Source organism: Cetorhinus maximus, chromosome 13, assembly GCF_964194155.1.
Source record: "Cetorhinus maximus chromosome 13, sCetMax3.hap1.1, whole genome shotgun sequence".
NCBI classification, from domain to species: Eukaryota; Metazoa; Chordata; class Chondrichthyes; order Lamniformes; family Cetorhinidae; genus Cetorhinus; species Cetorhinus maximus.
Window position 1 is genome coordinate 46,899,903 of NC_135891.1, and position 20,964 is coordinate 46,920,866.

Genomic DNA, 20,964 nt, shown 5'->3' on the forward strand with positions numbered 1-20,964 from the left:
TCAACATCTGCAGGGGAGGACACAGAGGGGCCATAAACACTGCTGTAGTGTATAGAAATGCAGATATTGTAGCTGACAGAGAAGGGTTTCTAATTTTTATTTGGAAAGTCAAGTATTGGCAGAATCAACAGTGAACTTTGAAACTTATTCCCCCTTTTCCTATATACAGCCTCAAATTAAAGGCTGATAATAAAACTGCAGATTTTTATTACTTACCAGTTGGATTTGGCCTGAAAAGAAAATCACAAAACATATTTAAATTTGTGAGCATTTAGGTAGTAGTACTACTACACATTGGTCTTACCCGTGTGAGTTCTTAAATGTCGATCTAAATCTTTATTTCCATGGGATGTTTTAAATACACAACCTAGTGGCAAAGAAAAGAAACATAGTATTTTTGTAGGGTGTACATCTTTTCTACATCACATGAAACAATCCTCTCAGGCTCCCCTGACGATTCAGCAGCTAAGTGTTGTTTGGTGTGGTTCTAAGCTCTATATACCAAAAAACCTTGTGTTTCATTTGTGATCAGATGGAGTTAACCAATCTCAGCCCAGGCAGCAACAGGGAGAAGACAACGGGCCTCAGTGCCCCAAGGCAGTTGAGAGTGGGATAAAAAAGTTAGCTGATGTTCTCATTTTTGATTGCTGCCTTGAGTCAGGCCCCAGTCAACCACCCACCTACCCAGAAAGAACACATGTAGACAACAATTGAGGATAGGATCTGAATTGGTTGTGATGCATCTTACAGTAAAATCTCCTGCTCACATAAAATGAATGACCATGTGGGGAGGCTAGTGGCTGCTGATCCCTGTGAAAGTGTACCCCAACAAGAAGCTGTGCCTTCAGAAGCGGCAAAAAAGCAAAAAGCAACTCTTTGGTGAATTATGCCTCGAATATTGATGGTCACGTCAGACAGCCTAAAGTGTTGCAGAAGTCGTGCAGGAATTCATTCAGTGGCAGAGGCCATCATCCTCTGTAAATTCTTATGGTGAAAAGAAAATTGAAAATATGATTTCCTCAATTTCCTATAGGGGCAGTGGTGCTCCTCAAATTACACCAGTGGTCACAATATACACAAACAGATCTTCTTTCTATAAACATTAATGCACACTCAACCTCATTACATCAAATTCCAGTGACAAGAATCTGTTGTTACAGAACTTCAGCATAAAAGAAACTAGTGATAGAAATTGGTTGTCGTAGCACTATTTTGAGCAGCACTACAGACGCCTACCTCCGTCACCCAGGAGCAGAGTTCCAAGTGCATCAACGACACTGATTTGGCCTGATCCTGATAGCACACAGCCAGATCTGTTGCATTTGATACCAGGATCCCAAATTTAGACAGTGAATGTCTAGGCAGTGTCTGCATGGTTAACCCAACAAAAAAACTAGTATGAAGCTGCAAGATGGGCCTTGTAGTAGCATCATTTAAAGGGTGAGGTATACTGATTGCAGATAAAATAATTTCTTTGGAGCTTTTTCTATTGCAAAGTGTCTAAATACTCTGGAGTGTTTTTGGTCATAAGTTTGGCACATAGAAAGGGACGGATTGAACAGAGCATGGTTTTGTTAGGGGAAGATTGTGTCTTGCTGTCGAATCGTGTAACTAGGGTTGTAGATAGGGCGTTAAGCTAATTATTTGGAGGGGGAGGGTTCAATTGAACGGAAGTTTAGAAAATCAAAAATAAACGAGAAAGCAGAGGTTCAGGGTCACGAAGAGGCGAACAATAATCAAAGTGTGACAGGAAGGGGCAGAAAATATAAGCAGAAGAGTACAGCAGAAGACTGCAGCAGAAATTAGAAACAGAATGAGTAATAATAGTAAAAAGTCAAAGCTTAAGGCTCTTTATCTGAATACACACAGCATTTGTAACAAGAGAGATAAGTTGACGGCACAAATAGAAATAAATGGATATGACTTGATAGCTGTTACAGAGACGTGGTTGCAGGGTGATCAAGACTAGGAACTCAATATTCAAGGGTAGTCGATGTTTCGGAGAAATAGGCAAAAATGAAAAGGAGGTGGGGTAGCTTTGTTAATAAAAGAAGGTATCAGTGCAGTGGTGAGTAGTGATATAGGTACAATAGATCGTGATATGGAATCAGTTTGGGTGGAAATAAGGAATAGCAAGGGGAAGAAGTCACAGGTGGGAGTCGTCTACAGGCCCCCCAAAGAATTGCCTCACTGTAGAACAAAGTATAAATTGGGAAATAATGGAGGCGTGTGAGAAGGGCACTACAATTGTCATGGGTGATTTTAATCTGCATATTGATTGGACAAATCAGATTGGGAGGGGTAACATGGAAGACAATTTGTAGAGTGCATCAGGGATTGTTTCTTAGAGCAATATGTTGCAGAACCTACCCGGAACAGGCTATTTTAGATTTTGGAATGTGTAATGAGGTAGGATTAATAAGAGATCTCGTAGCTAAGGATCCTTTAGGAGGTAGCGATCACAAAATGGTAGAATTTCAAACTCAGCTTGAGGGCAAGCAACTCGGATCTCAAACCAGTGTCCTCAACTTAAATAAGGACAGTTACAGAGGTATGAAGAAAGAATTGTCTAAAGTAAGCTGGGAAAATAGACTAAGGGGAAGGTCAGTGGATGAGCAGTGGCAGACATTTAAGCAGATATTTCATAATGCTCAGCAAAAATTTATCCCGGTCAAAAAGAAGGACTCAATGAGAAGGATGAACCAGCCGTGGTTAACAAAGGCGGTCGTGGAGAGTATCCAATCTAATGGGGCTAAAGACAAGTCTCCAGGACCTGATGGCCTGCATTCAAGGGTTTTAAAGGAAGTGGCCACAGATATAGTGGAGGCATCGGTCGAAATATTCCAGAACTCACTGACTCCGGGAGGGTCCCAGCTGATTGGAAAATCACTAATGTGACGCCCCTGTTCAAGAATGGAGGGAGACAAAAAGCAGGAAACTATAGGCCAGTCAGCCTAACATCTGTCGTTGGGAAAATGCTAGAGTCCATCATTAAGCGAGAAATAGCAGGGCATTTAGAAAAGCTTAACACAATCAAACAGAGTCAAATATGGTTTTGTGAAAAGGAAATCATGTTTGACAAATTTGCTAGAGCTCTTTGAGGAAACAACAAGCAGAGTTGATAAAGGGGAACTGGTAGATGTAGCGTATTTGGGTTTCCAGAAGGCATTCAATAAGGTGCCACATAAAAGGTTATTGCACAAGATAAGAGCTCACATATTGGGATAATGTATTAGCATGGATTGAGAATTAGTTAACTCACAGAAAACAGAGAGTTGGGATTAATGGGTCCTTTTCAGGTTGGAAAGACATAACTAATGGAGTGCCACAAGGATCATTCCTTGGGCCTCAATTATTTGCTATCTATAATAATGACTTAGAGGAGGGGGCAGAGCATAATGTATCCAAATCTTCTAATGATACAAAAATAGGTGGGAGGGCATGTTGTGATGAGGACATAAGGAACATGCAAGGGGAGAGAGACAGGTTGAATGAATGGGCAAAAACTTAGCAGATGGAGTTTAATGTAGGGAAGTGTGAAGTCATGCACCTTGGTAGGAAAAATCAAAAGGCAGACTATTATTTAAATGGAGAGACACTCCAAAAAAGTGCAGCAGAGAGAGATCTGGGTGTTCTTGTGCATGAAACACAAAAGGTTAGCATACAGGTGTAGCAAGTAATTAAGAAGGTGAATGGAATTTTGGTCTGTATTGCTAAGGGGTTAGAGTTTAAAAATAGAGAAGTCTTGTTACAACTGTGCAGGGTGTTGGTGAGACTGCACCTGGAGTACTGTGTACAGTTTTGGCCCACGTATTTAAGAAAGGATATACTGGCATTGGAGGCAGTTCAAAAGAGATTCACTAGGCTGATCCTGGGATGAAGGGGTTGATTTATCAAGAACGGCGAAACAGGTTAGGCATTTATTTATTGAATGAGAGGTGATCTTATTGAAATGTACAAAATTCTGAGGGGGCTTGACAGGGTAGATGTTGAGATGTTTCCACTAGTGGGAGAATCTCGAACTAGGGGACATAGTTACAGAATAAGGGGATACTCATTTAAAACTGAGATGCGAAGGAATTTCTTCTCTCAGAGGGTAGTGAATGTCTGGAATTCTCTATCCCAGAGAGTTGTGAGAGGCTAGATCTCTGAAAGTATTTAAAGAGGTAGATAGATTTTTAATATATCAGGGGTTGAAGGCTATGAGGAGCTGGTGTGAAAGAAGAATTGAGGCCTGGGGCAGATCAGCCATGATCTTATTGAATGGTGGGGCAGGCTTGCGGGGATAAATGGCCTACTCCTGCTCCTATTTCTTATGACTTGGAGGAGGGGGCAAAGCATAAAGAGCGTACTAAATTCACAGAATCTTTTGAGTAAGTGACTAGGGGGATTGATAAGGGTAGTGCAATGGATGTTGTCTACATGGACTTTAGTAAGGCATTTGACAAGGTCCTACATGGCAGACTGGTCAGAAAAGTGAGATCTCAGGGTTTACAGGGAAAGGTGGCGAGTTGGATCCAAAATTGGCTCGGTGACCTGAACCAAACGGTAATGATCAATGGATGTTTTTGGAGTGGAAAGCGGATTCCAGTGGCCTTCCACAAGGCTCAGCATTGGGGCCTTGTTGTTTATCATATACATTAATGAGTTGGACTTAAATGTGGGAAGCATGATTGGGAAATTTGTGGATGACACAAAAATTAGCCACAGAGTTGATAGTGAAGAGGATAACTGTCAACTACAGAATGATATCAATGGCTTGGTTGAGTGGACGAAGAAGTGGCAAAATGGAATTCAATCCAGAGAAGTGTGAGGTAATGCATTTGGGGAGGGCAAACAAAGCAAAGGAATACTCAATAAATGGGAGGATATTGAGAGGGGTTGAGGAAGTGAGAGACCTTGAAGTGCATGTCCACAGGTCCCTGAAGGTGGCAGGACAGGTGGATAAGGTGGTAAAAGATGGCATATGGAATGCTATCATTTATTGGTTGGGATATTGAATACAAAAGCAGGGATGCAATGCTGAAACTGTACAAAACGCTGGTCAGGCCACAGCTGGAATTTTGTGTACAGGACATAATTGCTCTTTGTGTGAAGGACATAATTGCTCTGGAGAGAGTACAGAGGAGATTTACAAGAATGTTGCCAGGGCTTGAAAACTACAGCTATAAAGAAAGATTGGATAGGCTTGAAATGTTTTCCTTAGAACAGAGGAGGCTGAGGGGTGACTTAATCCAGGTGTACAAAATTATGGGGGGGCCTAGATAGGGTAGGCAGGAAAGAACTGTTTCCCTTAGCTGAGGGGTCAATTACCAGGGGGCATAGATTTAAGGTGATTGGTAGAAGGATTAGAGGGGATATGAGGAAAAGCGTTTTACCCAGAGGGTGGTGGGTGTCTGGAATTCACTGCCTAAATTGGTGATTGAGGTTGAAACACTCAACTCATTTAAAAGGTACCTGGATATGCACTTGAAGTGCTGTAACCTGCAAGGTTATGGACCAGGTGCTGGAAAGTGGGATTAAAAATGAGTGGCTAGTTTCTTTTTCCTCTTTTTATGGTCAACGCAGACATGGTGGGCTGAATGGCCTCTCTCTGCACTGTAACTTTTCTATGGTTCTACTGGACAAAATATAAAAAACAGCAAGAATGGCCAAAAGATTAATATGGGGGGAAATTAGAGTACAAGAGAAAACTAGCTAAAAATATAAAGACAGATAGTAAGAGTTTCTATAGATATTTAAAAAAGAAAATAGAGTTAACAAAGTGAGCGTTGGTCCTATAGAAAGCGAGTCTGGGATTTAATAATGGAAAATAAGGAGATGGTAGATGAATTGAACAGGTATTTTGAATTGGTCTTCACTATGGAGGATGCAAGTAACATCCCAGAAATAGCTGTAAATCAGGAATTGGAAGGGAGGGAGGAACTCATGAAAATTACAATCACCAGGCAAGTGGTGCTTAGCAAATTGTTGGAACTGCGGGTTGACAAGTCCCCGGGTCCTAATGGTTTTCATCCTAGGGTCTTAAAAGAAGTGGCTAGTGAGATAGTTGATATGTTGATTTTAATTTTTGAAAATTCACTAGATTCAGGGAATGTTCCATTAAACTGGAAAATAGCAAATGTAACTCCTTTATTCAAAAAGGGAGGGAGACAGAAAACAGGAAACTATCGGCCAGTTAGCTTTAACATCTATCATAGGGAAAATATTAGAAGCTATTATTAAAGGTGTTATAATAGGGCACTTAGATAAATTTAAGATAAACAGGCAGAGTCAACATGGTTTTGTGAAAGTGAAATCATGTTAACCAATTTATTAGAGTTTTTTGAAGGAGCAACAGGTGCTGTGGACAAAGGGGAACCGGTAGGTGTACTGTACTTAGATTTTCAGAGGGCATTTGATAAGGTACCTCATCAAAGTTTATTGCAGGAACTAAGGGCAGAATTTTTTGCTCGGCGTGCGGGCTCGTGCCCGACCCGCTCGAGCGAGAAATAGCATATGATGACATCGGGCGAGCATCTCGGCGTCATCGCGCATTCACACAATATTTCAGTCGGTGGGCGCACTGCTGGCCTATTAAGGCCACTAATGTAGTAGTCGACTGTGATTTTTTGTTGCCTGTCCAACGTTATGGTTGGCGGACGGGCGAATCGGCCAGGTAGCCTTTACCTTTTTGAGGAAACCTCATTCAAGGGCGGGGTGAGGTTTCTGATATTAATTTTTTAAAAATAAAAACTTTGACAGAATTTACATCAGCCATATGTTCAGGTGACTGATCCTGATGCATGGACATTTTTTTTTTCCGGCATTTGAAAATCTTTATTTATGGCTTTTGAATTCTTCAGCACTCTTGAGGCAGCTCTCTGCCTTCAGGGAGCTTTCTGTGGGCGCTCCCCCGTGCCGACTTCAGCGTTTGCCTTCCTCTCACTCCCACTTGCAGTGCTGAGCATTTCTGCACACCTTTCACACATCACAGCGTAAAATCATGGAGGGGACTGATTGTGGGTGGAGGCCCATTTCCTGGCCGCTCTCGGGCCTGCCAACCGTGCTCGCACGCCAAACTCAAAGTCCTGCCCTAACTGAAAGTCGCCGTAGTGCCAGAGGACCATAGGCTGCTCTCTCATTAGAGTGTGACGACTGGTGGTGAGTTTAGCCAGAGGGTCAGTACACCTCAGGCGAGGGGAGAGGTTGAGACTGCTGGGCCTTCATGGATGACCTCAGCCGGTACAGGAATTGAACCCATGCTGTTGGCGTCACTCTGCACCACAAACCAGCTATCAAGTCAACTGAGCTAACTGAACCCCATTGCAGAAGCTAAAAGTTCATGATGTAAGGGGTAATATATTAGCATAGATAGGAGATTGGCTAGCTAACAGGAAACAGAAAGTAAGCATAAATGGGTCATTTTCTGGTTGGCAAGATGTGCCGAATGGTTTGCCACAAGGATCAGGGCTGGGGCCTCAACTCTTTGCAATTTATATAAATGATTTGGATGAAGGGACCAACGGTATGATTGCTAAATTTGCTGATGGCAAAAAGATAAGTAGGAAAGTACGTTGTGAAGAGGATATAAGGAGGCTACAAAAGGATATAGATAGGTCAAGTGAGTGGGCAAAGATCTGGCAAATGGAGTATAATGTGGGAAAATGTGAGGTTGTCCATTTTGGCAGGACGAATAAAAAAAAGAGGCATATTATCTAAACAGTGCAAGATTGCAGATGCATAGGGATCTGGGTACCCTAGTGCATGAATCGCAAAAGTTTAGTACGCAGGTGTAGCAAGTAATTAGCGAAGCTAATAGAATGTTATCATTTACTGCAAGGGGAATTGAATACAAGAGTAGGGAGGCTATGCTTCAGCTAAACAGGACATTGATGAGGCCACATCTGGACTGCTGTGTACAGTATTGGTCTCCTTATTTAAGGAAAGATGAAATTGCATTTGAAGCAGTTCAGAGAAAGTTTACTAAATTAATACGTGGAATGGGCAGGTTGCTGGACAGGTTAGGTTTGTATCCGCTGGAGTTTAGAAGAGTAAGAGGTGACTTGATTGAAACACATAAGACACTGAAGGGACTTGAGAGGGTGGATGTGGAGAGGATGTTTCCTCATGTGGGAGAATCTAGAACTAGATTGGACTGTTTAAAAATAAGGGGTTGCCCATTTAGGACAGAAATAAGGACATTTTTTTCTCTGAGTTGTGTGGTTTTGGAATTCTCTTCCTCAAAAGATGGTTGAGGCAGAATCCTTGAATATCTTTGAGGCAGAGGTAGATAGACTAGACCATAAAACCTAGGCGCAGAAGTAAGGCATTCAGCGCATCGAGTCTGCTCCGCCATTCAGATGATGGCTGATCTGATAATCCTCAACTCCACTTTCCTGTTTTTCCCCATATCCCATGATTCCTTTACTGATTAAAAATCTGTCTATCTCAGCCTTCAATATACTAAAGGACACAGGTTCTACAGCCCTCTGTGGAAAAGAATTTCACAGATTGACTACCCTCTGAGAGAAGAAATTGCTGCTCATCTCTGTTTTAAGTGGGCACCCCCTTACTCTGAGATTATGCCCTCTGGTCCTAGGCTCTCCCACAAGGGGAAACAATCTCTCAGCATCTATCCTGTCAAGCCCCCTAAGAATCTTATATGTTTCAGTAAGGTCACCCTTCATTCTTCTAAACTCCCAACAAGTACAGGCCCAACCTACTCAACCTCTCCTCATAAGAAAATCCCTCCATCCCCAGGATTAGCCTTGTGAACCTTCTCTGCACTGCCTCCAATGCCAGTATATCTTTCCTTAGATAAGGGGACCAAAACTGTTCACAGTATTCTAGGTGTGGTCTAACTAGTGCCTTGCATAGTTTTAGCAAAACTTCCCTATTTTTATACTCCACTCCCTTTGAAATAAAGGCCAACATTCCATTTGCCTTACCTATTACCTGCTGAACTTGTATGCTAGCTTTTTGTGATTCATGCACAAAGACTCCCAAATCTCTCTGCACTGCAGCTTTCTTCAGTCTTTCCCCATTTAAGTAATATTCAGCTCCTCTATTCTTCCTGTCAAAGTTCATAATCTCACATTTTCCCACATTATATTCCACCTGCCACATTTTTGCCCACTCACTTACCTGTCTATATCCCTCTGTAGACTCCTTGTGTCATCCTCACCACTTGTCTTCCCACCTACTTTTGTGTCATCTGCAAACTTGGCGATAGTACATTCATTTCCCTCATCCAAGTCATTAATATATATTGTAAATAATTGTGGCCCCAGCACTGACCCCTGTGGCACTCCACTAGTTACAAGCTGCCATCCTGAAAATGCCCCCTGTATCCCAACTCTCTGTTTTCTATTAGTTAGCCAGTCCTCTATCCATGCTAATATACTACCCCCAACACCATGGGCTATTATCTTATTAAGTAGCCTTATGTGTGGAACCTTATCGAAAGCCTTTTGGAAATTCAAATATATTACATCTACTAGTTCCCCATTATCTTTCCTGGTTGCTACCTCCTCAAGGAATTCTAATAAATTTGTCAGGCATGATTTCCCCTTCATGAAGTCATGCTGATTCTGCTTGATTATAGTATGCATTTCTAAATGCTCTGCTATTACCTCCTTTATAATAGACTCTAACATTTTCCCACTGACAGATGTTAAGCTTACTGGCCTATAGTTACCTGTATTTTATCTCCCTCCCTTTTTGAATAAGAGTGTTTTCCAATCCTCTGGGACTTTTCCAGAATCTAAGGATTCTTGGAAGATTACTACCAGTGTATCCACTATCTCTGCAGCTACTTCCTTTAATATCCTAGGATGCAACCCATCAGGTCCAGGTGACTTATTGGCCTTTGCCCCATTAGTTTCCCTAGTACTTTTTCTCCAGTGATAGTTATTGTATTTACTTCCTCCCCCCCCCACTTTTGCCCCATGATTATTTAGTATTTTTGGTTTGCTATTAGTGCCTTCCACCATGAAGACTGATGCAAAGTATTTATTCAACTCCTCTGCCTTTTCCTGGTTCCTCATTATTATTTCCCCAGCCTCATTCTCTAAGGGGCCTATATTGACTATGGCCTCTCTCTTCCTTTTTATATATTTAAAGAAGGTCTCACTGTCCATTTTTATATTATTTGCTAGTTTACCCTCAAAGTTTATATTCTCCCTCATTATTTTTTTAGTCATCTTCTGTTGTTTTTTAAAACTTTCCCAATCCTCTGGCTTACCACTAATCTTTGCCACATTGTATGTTTTTTCTTTCACTTTGATACTATCCTTAACTTCCTTGGTTAACCATGATTGGTTTATCTCTTTCCTACAATCCTTCTTCCTCACTGGGATATATCTTTGTTGCGAGTCATGAACCATTTTCTTAAACGTCTGCCATTGTTCATCAACTGTCTTCTCTGCTAAACTCTTTTCCCAGTCCACTCCACTCAACTCTACCCTCATTCCTTTGTAATTACCCTTATTTAAGTTTAGCACAGTTGTTTCCGAACTAAGTTTCTCATCCTCAAGCTGAGTGCTAACTTCCACCATGTTATGGTCACTGTTTCCTAGGGGATCTTTTCTTCCAGGATCACTTATTAAACCTGCCTCATTACAAATTACCAGGTCCAAAATAGCCTGATCCCTGGTTGGATCCACAACATATTGTTCTAGGAAACAGTCCCGAATACAGTTTATGAATTCTTGCTCATGGCTACCTCTGCCAATTTGATTTTCCCAATCTACATGAAGATTAAAGTCACCCATGATTAACATGCTGCCTTTTTCACATGCCCTCATTATCTCCTGATTTAGTCTCTGTCTTACAGCATAACTACTGTCAGGGGGCCAACAGACTACTCCCACCAGTGTCTTCTTCCCCTTGTTATTTCTCACCTCCACCCATATGGATTCCACATCTTCCAATCCAAGATCATTTCTTGCTATCATACTTATTCCATCTCATACTAACAAAGCTACCCCACTACTCTTTCCTTCCTGCCTGTTCTTTCAAAAAGTCACATACCCCTGAATATTTAGTTCCGAGCTCTGATCTCCTTGTAGCCATGTCTCCGTAATGGCTATAAGATCATACCCATTAATCTCCATTTGTGCTGTTAATTCATTTATTTTGTTCTGAATACTACATGCATTTATGTAAAGAACCATTAATTTTGCCTTTTTACCATTTTTCCCCCTCTTCCCCTATCCAGAACCCTCCCCTGCTCCATTTAGTTTAAAGCCCTCTCTACAGACCTAGTTATTCGATTCGCCAGGACACTGGTCCCAGCCATAAATCTAGAACTGTAGACACAAAAACTAAATTTAAAAAGACACATCCCACCTCATTCATCAATGTGTACAGATTTGGGCAGAATTACTTTCCATCAACTATCATTGTACAGCTTCTATTTCTTAATCTTGTGTTGAACAAGCTGCAAAGTTGCATTGTGATGTGTAGAGATTTCTTAATTTCACAGGGGTGAAGATTTTAGCCACGCAGCCAGCATCAAAATCAAGTTTTCAGTTAGCTCCCATTATTTTATCCGCAGAACTGGAATTATACAAGTCCTGAGTACTACAAGAGCTCTTGAAGATGACTAACCATTTGAGGAGTTCTACACATACCTGGATAGCAGCATGTTAGTTTCTTTTGTGATGTTGAATTTGATTTTGATTTTTTTGGAGTTGATCTGGTGGGTCCCAGGGATAGATCAGAAACTTGACCTGCACTGCTGGTACTGGGTAGATAAGTCTGATATCCTTGTTCAAAACCAAATTCTGACAACCGGCTGGGAACTGTACAAACAGAAGTAATATTAATTTGTTGCACAAATAACTGTTCTGCATTCCTTTAATTTTTTTGTAGATAGCACTTACAGTGAAGTGGTCACACCGCAGGTAAAGAGTGCACAGGCAGAAAGGGAACGGGTGACCGCCAGACAGAGTAAAAACACTAGGTAGGTAGTGTAGGAGTCCACTAGGTCCATCTCGCTCTCTAACAGATTTTTTGTTTTGGGTACTGCTGGGGGGAGATGGTTACTCAAGGGAATGCAGCAAAAGCTAAGTTCGTGACATCACAGCTGGCTCAGCTACACAGCATATGGGAGAGAAAAAGAAAAAGTGGGACAGCAATAGTGATAGGGGATTCTATCATAAGGGGAACAGGAAGATGTTTCTGTGGCCTCAGGCATGACACCAGGGTGGTATGTTGCCTCCCTGGTGCCAGGGTCAAGAGTGTCACTGAGCAGCTGTAGGACATTCTTAAGTGAGAGGGTGAACAGCCAGGGGTCGTGATCCACATCAGTACCAACAACACAGGTAAAAAGAGGGACAAGGTCCTGAAAGCAGAATATAGAGAGTAGAGAAATTAATTAAAAAGCAGGATCTCAAAAGTAGTAATCTCAAGATTACTCCCACTGCCACATGCTAGCGAGATCAGGAATAGGAGAATAGACCAGATGAATGAATGGCTAGAGAGATGGTGTAGTAGGGATGGATTTAGATTCCTGATGCATTGGGATAGGAACCTGAGTAGGGAGACACAAAAGAGGGAAACTAAGATAGGAACGAAAGACAAAAGTATAAAGTAAAAGTGGAAGACAGAAGAAACAAAGACTAGCAGCAATAGGGCCATAGTACAAAAAAAGTGTAAAAATACTAAAAAGTCTAAAGGCATTGTATCTGAACCCATGGACCTTTTGTAATAAGGTAGATGGACTAACAACGCAAATAGATGTAAACAGGTATGATAATAATTGTGATTATGGAGATATGGCCGCAGCGTGACCAAGGCTGGGAACTGAATATCTAAGGGTACTCAATATTTAGGATGGACAGACAAAAAGGAAAATGAGGCAGAGTGGCACTGTTAGCTAAGGATGAAATCAGTGCAATAGTGAGAGAGAAAATTCGCCTAGAAAATCTAAATGTAGAATCAGCCTGGATGGAGCTTCTAAGCAACATGGGGCAGAAAATATAGAGTTGTCTATAGGCCTCCAAACAGTAGTGGTAAAGTAGGGGATGGCATTAATCAGGAAATTAGAGATGCATGTAACAAGGGTGCTACAGTAATTATGGATGACTTTAATATACACATAGACTGGGCAAACCTAATTAGCAACAATACTGTGGTGAATGAATTCCTAGAGCATGTACAAGATGGTTTTTTAGACCAGTATGTCGAGGAACCAAATAGGGAACAGGCTATCCTAGATTTGGTATTATGCAATGAGAAGGGGTTAATTAATAATTTTGTTGTGCAGGGTCCTTTAGGGAACAGTGACCATAACATGATAGAATTCTGCATTAGGATGGAAATTGAAGCAGTCCGATCTGAAACTAGGGTCCTTGTTAGGAAACAGAGGTAGTTTAACTAAATTGTATTGGTATTTCTGGGTGTTAGGAATGAGTTTTAGCTTTAAAGTTTAAGTTTGATTTGTATTTCTGTATCTGTGTGTTAAGAGGGGTCAAATGGAGCTTTAGTTTCACTTTAAAAGGCTGCTTGCATTTCTAATGAGGAGTTTACGACTGCTATAAGGTAAAAGTAAACACACAGTAGAAAAACAGTGCTGTTGCCTAGCAACAGGGGGTCAGATAGGCAGGTTCCTCCCACAGACATACACAAAGGAGACTGACAGCAGTTTGATTTGGAAGCTGTTGGAATTCAGCTGGTTTTGGAGTTGCTGCCAGGAGAGACTGGAGCATGGGGGACAGGTAGAAGTCCCAAGCTAAAGAAAAAACCCAAAATTCCAAGGGAGTGGAAGAGGGGAAAGTCCAAAGACGTTGTAGTCAAAGGAAGGACAGGAACCTGGGAAAAGGTCCTGTTAAGTGAAGTTAAGAGTGAGGGGCAGAGAGGCTCCAAGCTTCATATTTAAAGAGACAAAAGCTACAGAAAGCAGATTTAAAGCAAGAACAGCTTGCAAGAAGGTCCAAAGAGACAGCTAAAGGTTTGTAATCTTTGCTATGGGCATGTGAAGCAGTGGTGTACTGTTGACAGCTGAGACAGAGTGCATGGAAAACAGCTTGAATGCATGTTGTGACCCAGGGAAGAGGAACATCAGAAGGGGAATTCAAAACCATGCAGGCAAACCCTTGCAGAAGGTATCCGAGACAAAACCTCAGTTTGGGTGAAGATTCCAGGGTGAGGTCTTAGAGAGTGGAGATTGGAAACCCTCATGTGAAGGACAGAATTCAGTGAGACTGGTTGGCTTACGGTGTGACAAGCATCAGCGGGGAGTTGAGGAGAGATCCATAGCATCTGGTAGAGATGGCATCTGTCACTTGAGGTCAGAGTGTGGTGTGTCTGACCACAAGGTGCCATAGGTTTACATGGACTGGGTGCTTACTGTGTACATTAAATTATAAGATAGCTTTTATGACTTATGTTATCCTTACAAATCTGTACATATCTGTAAAGGTATAGGCGTGGCTGAAGGGATATTGTAATGTAGTTCATCTTTTCTTGTTGAATAAATGTTTTATTCTTTTGTAAAAAGTTAATCAGCTGACTCCTGTGACTCTGTTCATTAGCTACTCTCCATGTATCTAAGCAAATAAATAAAAGTTAGGATCTATCAAGCTGGATTCCAGGGGAACCTCAGCTGGGGATCATAATGGTCCTACGTCTAAACAAGGGAAACTACAAAGGTATGAGATGTGAGTTGGCTAAGATAGATTGGGGGATTTCATTAAAAGACATGACAGTGGATAGGCAATGGCTAATATTTAAGGAACAAATGTATGCATTGCAACAGTTATACATTCCTTTCTGGCACAAAAACACAACAGGAAAAGTGGCCCAACCATGGTTCACAAAAGAAATTAAGGGTGGTATCCCAGATCCAAAGAGGAGTCACATAAAGCTGCTAGAAAAAGTAGCAAGCCTGAGGATTGGGAGCAGTTTAGAATCCAGCAAAGGAGGACCAAGAGATTGATTAAGAGGGGAAAAATAGAGTGAGAGTAATCTTGCAAGGAACACAAAAGCAGACTGTAACGCTTTTATAAGTGTGTAAAATGTAAAAAATTAGTGAAGGCAAATGTAGGTCCCTTACTGTCTGAAACATGAGAATTTATAATAGAAAACAAGGAATTGGCAGAGCCATTAAATAGCTACTTCAGTTCTGTCTTCACGGAGGAAAACACAAATAACTTCCTAGAAATGCTAAGGAGCAAAGGTCTAGTGACAAGGAGGAATTGAAGGAAATTAGTATTACTAAAAAAGTGCTGGAGAAATTAATGGGATTGAAAACTGAAATCCCCAGGGCCTGATAATCTACATCCTAGGGTATTAAAGGAGGTGGCCTTGGAATTAAAGGATGGGTTAGTTGTCATCTTCCAAAATTGTGTAGATTCTAGAACAGGCCTGGTGGATTAGAGGTGGCAAATGTAATCCCACTATTTAAAAAAATGAGGGAGGGATAAAACAAGGAATTATACCAGTCTTAGGGAAAATGCTAGAGTCTATTATAAAGGATGTGATAACAGGACACTTAGAAAACATCAATAGGATTAGACAAAGTCAACACGGATTTACGAAAGGGAAATCAAGTTTGACAAACCTACTGGAATTTTTTTGAGGATGTAACTAGCAGAATAGATAAGGAAGGACCAGTGGTGTGGTGCATTTGGATTTTTAGAAAGCTTTTTATAAAGTCCCACAAAAGAGGCTAGTGTGCAAAATTAAAGCACATGGGATTGGGGGGCGGTAATATATTGGCATGGATTGAGAATTGGTTAGCAGAGAGAAAACAGAGTAGGAATAAATGGGTATTTTTCAGAGTGGTAGGTGGTGACTAGTGGGATACTGCAGGGATCAGTGCTTGTGCCCCAGCTATTCACATATATCAATAATTTGGATGAGGGAACCAAATGTAATATTTCCAAGTTTGCTGACAATACAGAGCTTGGTGGGAATGCGAGTGGTGAAGAGGATGTTAAGGGGCTTCAAGATGATTTAGACAAGTTGAGTGCACAAATACATGGCAGATGCCGCATAACGTGGATAAGTGTGAAGTTACCCACATCGGTAGGGAAAAAAAATGATAGAGTATTATTTAAATGGTGATAGATTGGGAAATGTTGATGTGCAAGGGGACCTGGTTGTTTTTGTACACCAATCACTGAAAGCAAGCATGCAAGTGCAGCAAGCAGTTAAGGCAGCAAATGGTATGTTAGCCTTCATTGCAAGAGGACTTGAGTACAGGAGCAAGGATGTCTTTACTGCAGCTGGACAGGGCCTTGGCGAGACCACACCTGGAGTAGTGTGCGCAGTTTTGGTCTCCTTACCTAAGAAAGGATGTACTTGCCATAGAATGCAGCGAAGGTTCATCAGACTAATGGCTCACCAGACTAATGGCAGGATTGTCATATGAGGACAGATTGAGTCGACTAGGCCTGCATTCAATGGAGTTTAGAAGAATGAGAAGGGATTTCACTGAACTGTATAAAATTCAGACAGGGCTGGTCAAACTGGATACAGGGATGGCTGAGGGGTCTAAAACAAGGGCCACAGTGTCAGGATACAGGGTAGGCCATTTAAGACTGAGATGAAGAGAAACTACTTCATACAGCGGGTAGTGAACCTGTGGAATTCTCTACCACAGAAGGCTTGGACGCCAAGTCACTGAATATATTTAAGGAGGAAATAGATAGATATCTAGACTTTAAAGGTGTCAAGGGGTATGAGGAGAGAGGAGTATGGCATTGAGTTGGAGGATCAGCCATGATCATATTGAATGGCGGAGCAGACTCGAAGGGGTGAATGGCCTACTCCTGCTTTTTTTTTCTACATTTTTATTAGGACAAGGGCAGCAGGTGCATGGGAGCATCACCACCTCTAAGTCACACACCATCCCTACCTGAAAATACATTGCCCTTCCTTCATCACAACTGGGCCAAAATCCTGGGACCCCCTACCCAGCAGGAGTACTTTCATCTCACCAACTGCAGGAATTCAAGAAGGCAGTAGCACACCACCACCTTCAAGAGCAATTATGATGGGCGGTAAATGCTGACCTTGCCAGCAACACCCTCTTCCTACAACTGAATAATAAAAAAACTCCGTTCTTCTTTGAATAATGATATACAATCTCTTACGTTCACCCGAGCCAGTAAAAGAAAGCTTGGTTTAATATCAGATCGAAGGTACAGCACCTCCAACAATTCCTCTCAAAGCCAAGAGCGCTAGAAGCTTACACTTTCTAAATTAGAAAGTGTCAGAAAAACATTCAAAAAATGAGACAAACCTACTCTGGATTAAAATAACCTGATTCAATTACATATTAAGAAGCATGACGACCTCAAAGCAGCAAAGAAAAAAAATCCTTTTGTGTCAGTTGTCATGGTTGTAAATGTGGCAGCCAATTTGGCTCTCAATTTGATTTTGTGGGACTGCTTTAATTTCAAATTACCTCTTTATTGTTAGTAGTTTGGTTGCTAAGGGACTACTTGTCGAGAGTTATATTTGCTGAAGCATGTAAATGAACGGTGAAGTCGAAACATCTTTCCGATGCTGCCGGACCTGCTGAGTTTTTCCAGGTAATTCTGTTTTGTTTTCCTTTCTGGTCTGCTCACCAATTCCTTTCCCCTCTCTGCCTCTTCACCTTGCTTGAATACTTGCTAGGATACAGTTTCACAGACACTGGCTAAACGCCTCACCCATTATTCATTCACATGTGAGTCTCAACAACATTGTGTCATAAGAGCATCACAAACTAGCCTGTTTTGACACCCACTGTAAACCTGTTCCAGCAGGACTATTCAACAGTGATATGTACCTAGACCCTTGGGTAGCTTTTCACTGTGAAACCAAGGGTTACATAATGCTATTTGTAATCTCCTGGTTGAGATTAACTAAATCAGCACAAACCAAAAAAAGCTAGATTTTTACAGGTCTGTGAGTCACCTACTCAGGATAAATGATAACAGCAACTTGCTTTTTCTAATGTCTTTAATGGAAAAAAATATCCCAATATGACTCAGGGCCATGAAAAAAATATACATCTAGTTGAAGGAGACGGTAGGGTGGATGCCCAGCAGTTTGATGACAGATGTGGAATTTTTGCAGTTTCTTAAAAAGAGTGACTTAGACAATGGAGGGGTTTAAGGAGAAATTCCTAAGTGGCACCTAGACAGTTGAAGGTTTGGCTGCCAATGATAGGGGTGAGAAAATTGAAATGCAGAGCTGGAGAGATTACAAAAATAGTGAGGAGTGTCATCATGGATTAAAAACTGTCAAAGTCAAGAAGTGTCAAGGACAACAAAGTCACTTTTTATTGTATGGTTGTTTATTTAATTGCTGATTGTGGGAGCTTGTTGTGCCAAATTTGCTGCCACATTTTCCTACAAAAGGTAATCCCAAGTCTTCTACAGCCACATAAATAGTAACAGGGTGGTAAGAGGAGTGGGGCTGATGAAGGACCAAAAATGAGATTTATGCATGGAGCATAGCTGAAGTATTAAATGAATAGGGCTATCTGTACCTTGCTTGTCCTGCTTTCTACCCTTAATGTCACCTATTAGCACATTACTTAGATAATATCACCACCTTCAACACCTCTCTGTCCTTTTGTCTATGACATCTTTTGACTATCTCCACCTATCACTGGCCCTCTATCCAGCTCTACCTGTCCCACCCCACCCTTAAACCAGCTTATATTTCACCTTTTTCTATTTTTCCTTAGTTCTGTTGAAGAGTCATACGGACTCGAAACGTTAACTGTGTTCCTCTCCGCAGGTGCTGTCAGACCTGCTGAGTTTTTCCAGGTATTTTTATTTTTGTTCATTTTATATTAAATGAATACTTGCACCTATCTTTACCAAGGAAGAAGATGCACAGCTCGTGGTGAAAGAGGAGGTAATTAAAACACTTGAAGGGTTTAACATTGATAATGAGGTACTGGATAGACTGTCCATACACGTTGAGAAGACACTAGGACCAGATGAGACACATCCAAGGGTACAGAGTGTGGAAATTAATGGTCATAATCTTCCAGTCTTCTTTGGACTCAAGGGTGTAAAGATAAGTCTAGCAACTACAGGCCAGTCAGTTTGATCTCAGTGGTGGGGAAGCTTCAGGAGACAATAATTCAAGAAAAAATTAATAGTCACAAGGACAAATGCAGGTTAATTAAGGAAAGCCAGCATGGATTTCTTAAGGGCAAACTTGGAGTTTTTTGATGACAGGGAGGATTGATGAGGGCAATGCTGTTGATTTGGTTTACATGGACTTCCAAAAGGCATTTGATATAGTACCACACGGCAGACTAGTCAGAAAAGTTATAGCTCAAGAAACAAAAGGGAGATTGTAGCAACATGGATAAAAAATTGGTTGAGTGACAGGAAACAGAGCAGTGGTTAAAGGATTTCTTTGGACTGGAGGAAGGTTTGTACTGGAGTACCCCAAGGTCAGTGTTAGGACCCTTGCTCTTCCTGATATATATTGATTGCCTGGATCTTGGTGTAGAGACACAATTTGTGGATGATCCAAAACTTGTAAGTATTGCAAACTGTGAGGAGGATAGTGTAGAACTTCAAAAGGACATAGTTGATGGAATGGGCAGAAAAGTAGCAGATGAAATTTAATGTAGAGAAGCGTGAAGTGATTCATTTTGATAGGAAGAACAGGGAGACACAACATAAAATAAAGGGTACAATTCTAAAGGGGGCACAGGAGCAGAGGGGCCTGGCGTATATATATATGCGCATAAGTCATTGAAGGTGGCAGGACAGGTTGAGAGAGTGGCTAATAAAGCATACAGTATCCTAGACTTTATTAATAGAAGCATAGAGTACAAAGGCAAGTAAGTTAAGTTAAACTTGTATAAAACACTGGTATGACCTCAACTCAAGGATTGCATCCTGTTCTGGGTGTCACACTTACACTGAGTGACGAAAACATTCAAAAAAGTAGTTCCAGGGATGAAGAAATTCAGTTATGTAGACAGATTGGAGAGCTTCTGGGCACAGATTTAACGTCTTTGGCAAAAGAAGCAACGGCAACACAGGGAGAAACGTTTTCACACAGCAAGTGGTTAAGGTCTGGAATGCACTGTCTGAGAGTGTGGTGGAGGCATTCAAAAGGGAAGTGGATTATTATCTGAAAAGGAAGAATGTGCAGGACTATGATGAGATGGCGGGGGAGTGGCACTTAGGTGAATTGCTCTTTCAGAGAGCGAGCACAGAGACAACTGGCTGAATGGACTCCTTCTGAGCTGTAGTAATTCTGTGATCATACAGTGGGCATCGCTGGTTAGGCCAGCATTTATTGCCCATCCCTAATTGCCCTTGAGAAGGTGGTGGTGAGCTGCCTTCTTGAGCCACTGCAGTCCATGTGGTGTAGGTACACCCACAGTGCTGTTAGGGAGGGAGCTCCAGGATTTTGACCCAGCGACAGTGAAGGAACGGCGATATATTTCCAAGCCAAGATGGTGAGTGGCTTGGAGGGGAACTTCCAGGTGGTGGCGTTCCCATGTGTCTGCTGCCCTTGTCCTTCTAGATGATGGCGGTTGAGAGTTTGGAAAGCACTGTCCAAGGAACCTTGGTAAGTTCCTGCAGTGCATCTTGTAGATAACACACACTACTCCACTTCTTGGCTTTAAAGCACTTTGGGACATCACTAGCTCATAAAAGGCACGATATCAAGGCAGGTTTTTTTCTTCTTCCTTTAACTGTCTCCCAAATGAGTTTAAGGCTTTGGTCTTCAATTCCTTCTCATGAAGGCCAAAGGACTGATCATGTTTTATGCGAATTTTTGCCAATATCCATCCTAAGCTCGCCTAGCATAACCATTTTTCCAGTCAAGGTAACCAACTGTCCCGTAATTTAAGGGAATGTCCCATATTTTGACTGTGAGCCCCGCATCCCTTAAAGAACACCTTTTGTCCCAGATTTCTAAGGCAGCCTGCGGGAGACTGAGCATGGGAGTCTAGGAGTTGAGTGATTTGAGCGGGACTGCAAGTCTGAGAGTCGACCAGCA

At 41.6% G+C, this 20,964-nt stretch overlaps 1 protein-coding gene across 2 annotated transcripts in view; it reads right to left on the reverse strand.

Annotated features, from left to right (window-relative positions):
- Positions 1 to 20,964, reverse strand: part of zfp64 (zinc finger protein 64 homolog (mouse)) — a 90,037-nt gene that overhangs the window by 19,613 nt on the left and 49,460 nt on the right. For both annotated transcript variants that reach the window (XM_078555355.1, XM_078555356.1), the window contains 2 exons: positions 11,616 to 11,786; positions 305 to 367 (listed from right to left, as the gene is read on the reverse strand). In XM_078555355.1, coding sequence (XP_078411481.1) covers positions 305 to 367; positions 11,616 to 11,786 — 234 coding nt within the window. The remainder of the gene's footprint in view (positions 1 to 304; positions 368 to 11,615; positions 11,787 to 20,964) is intronic.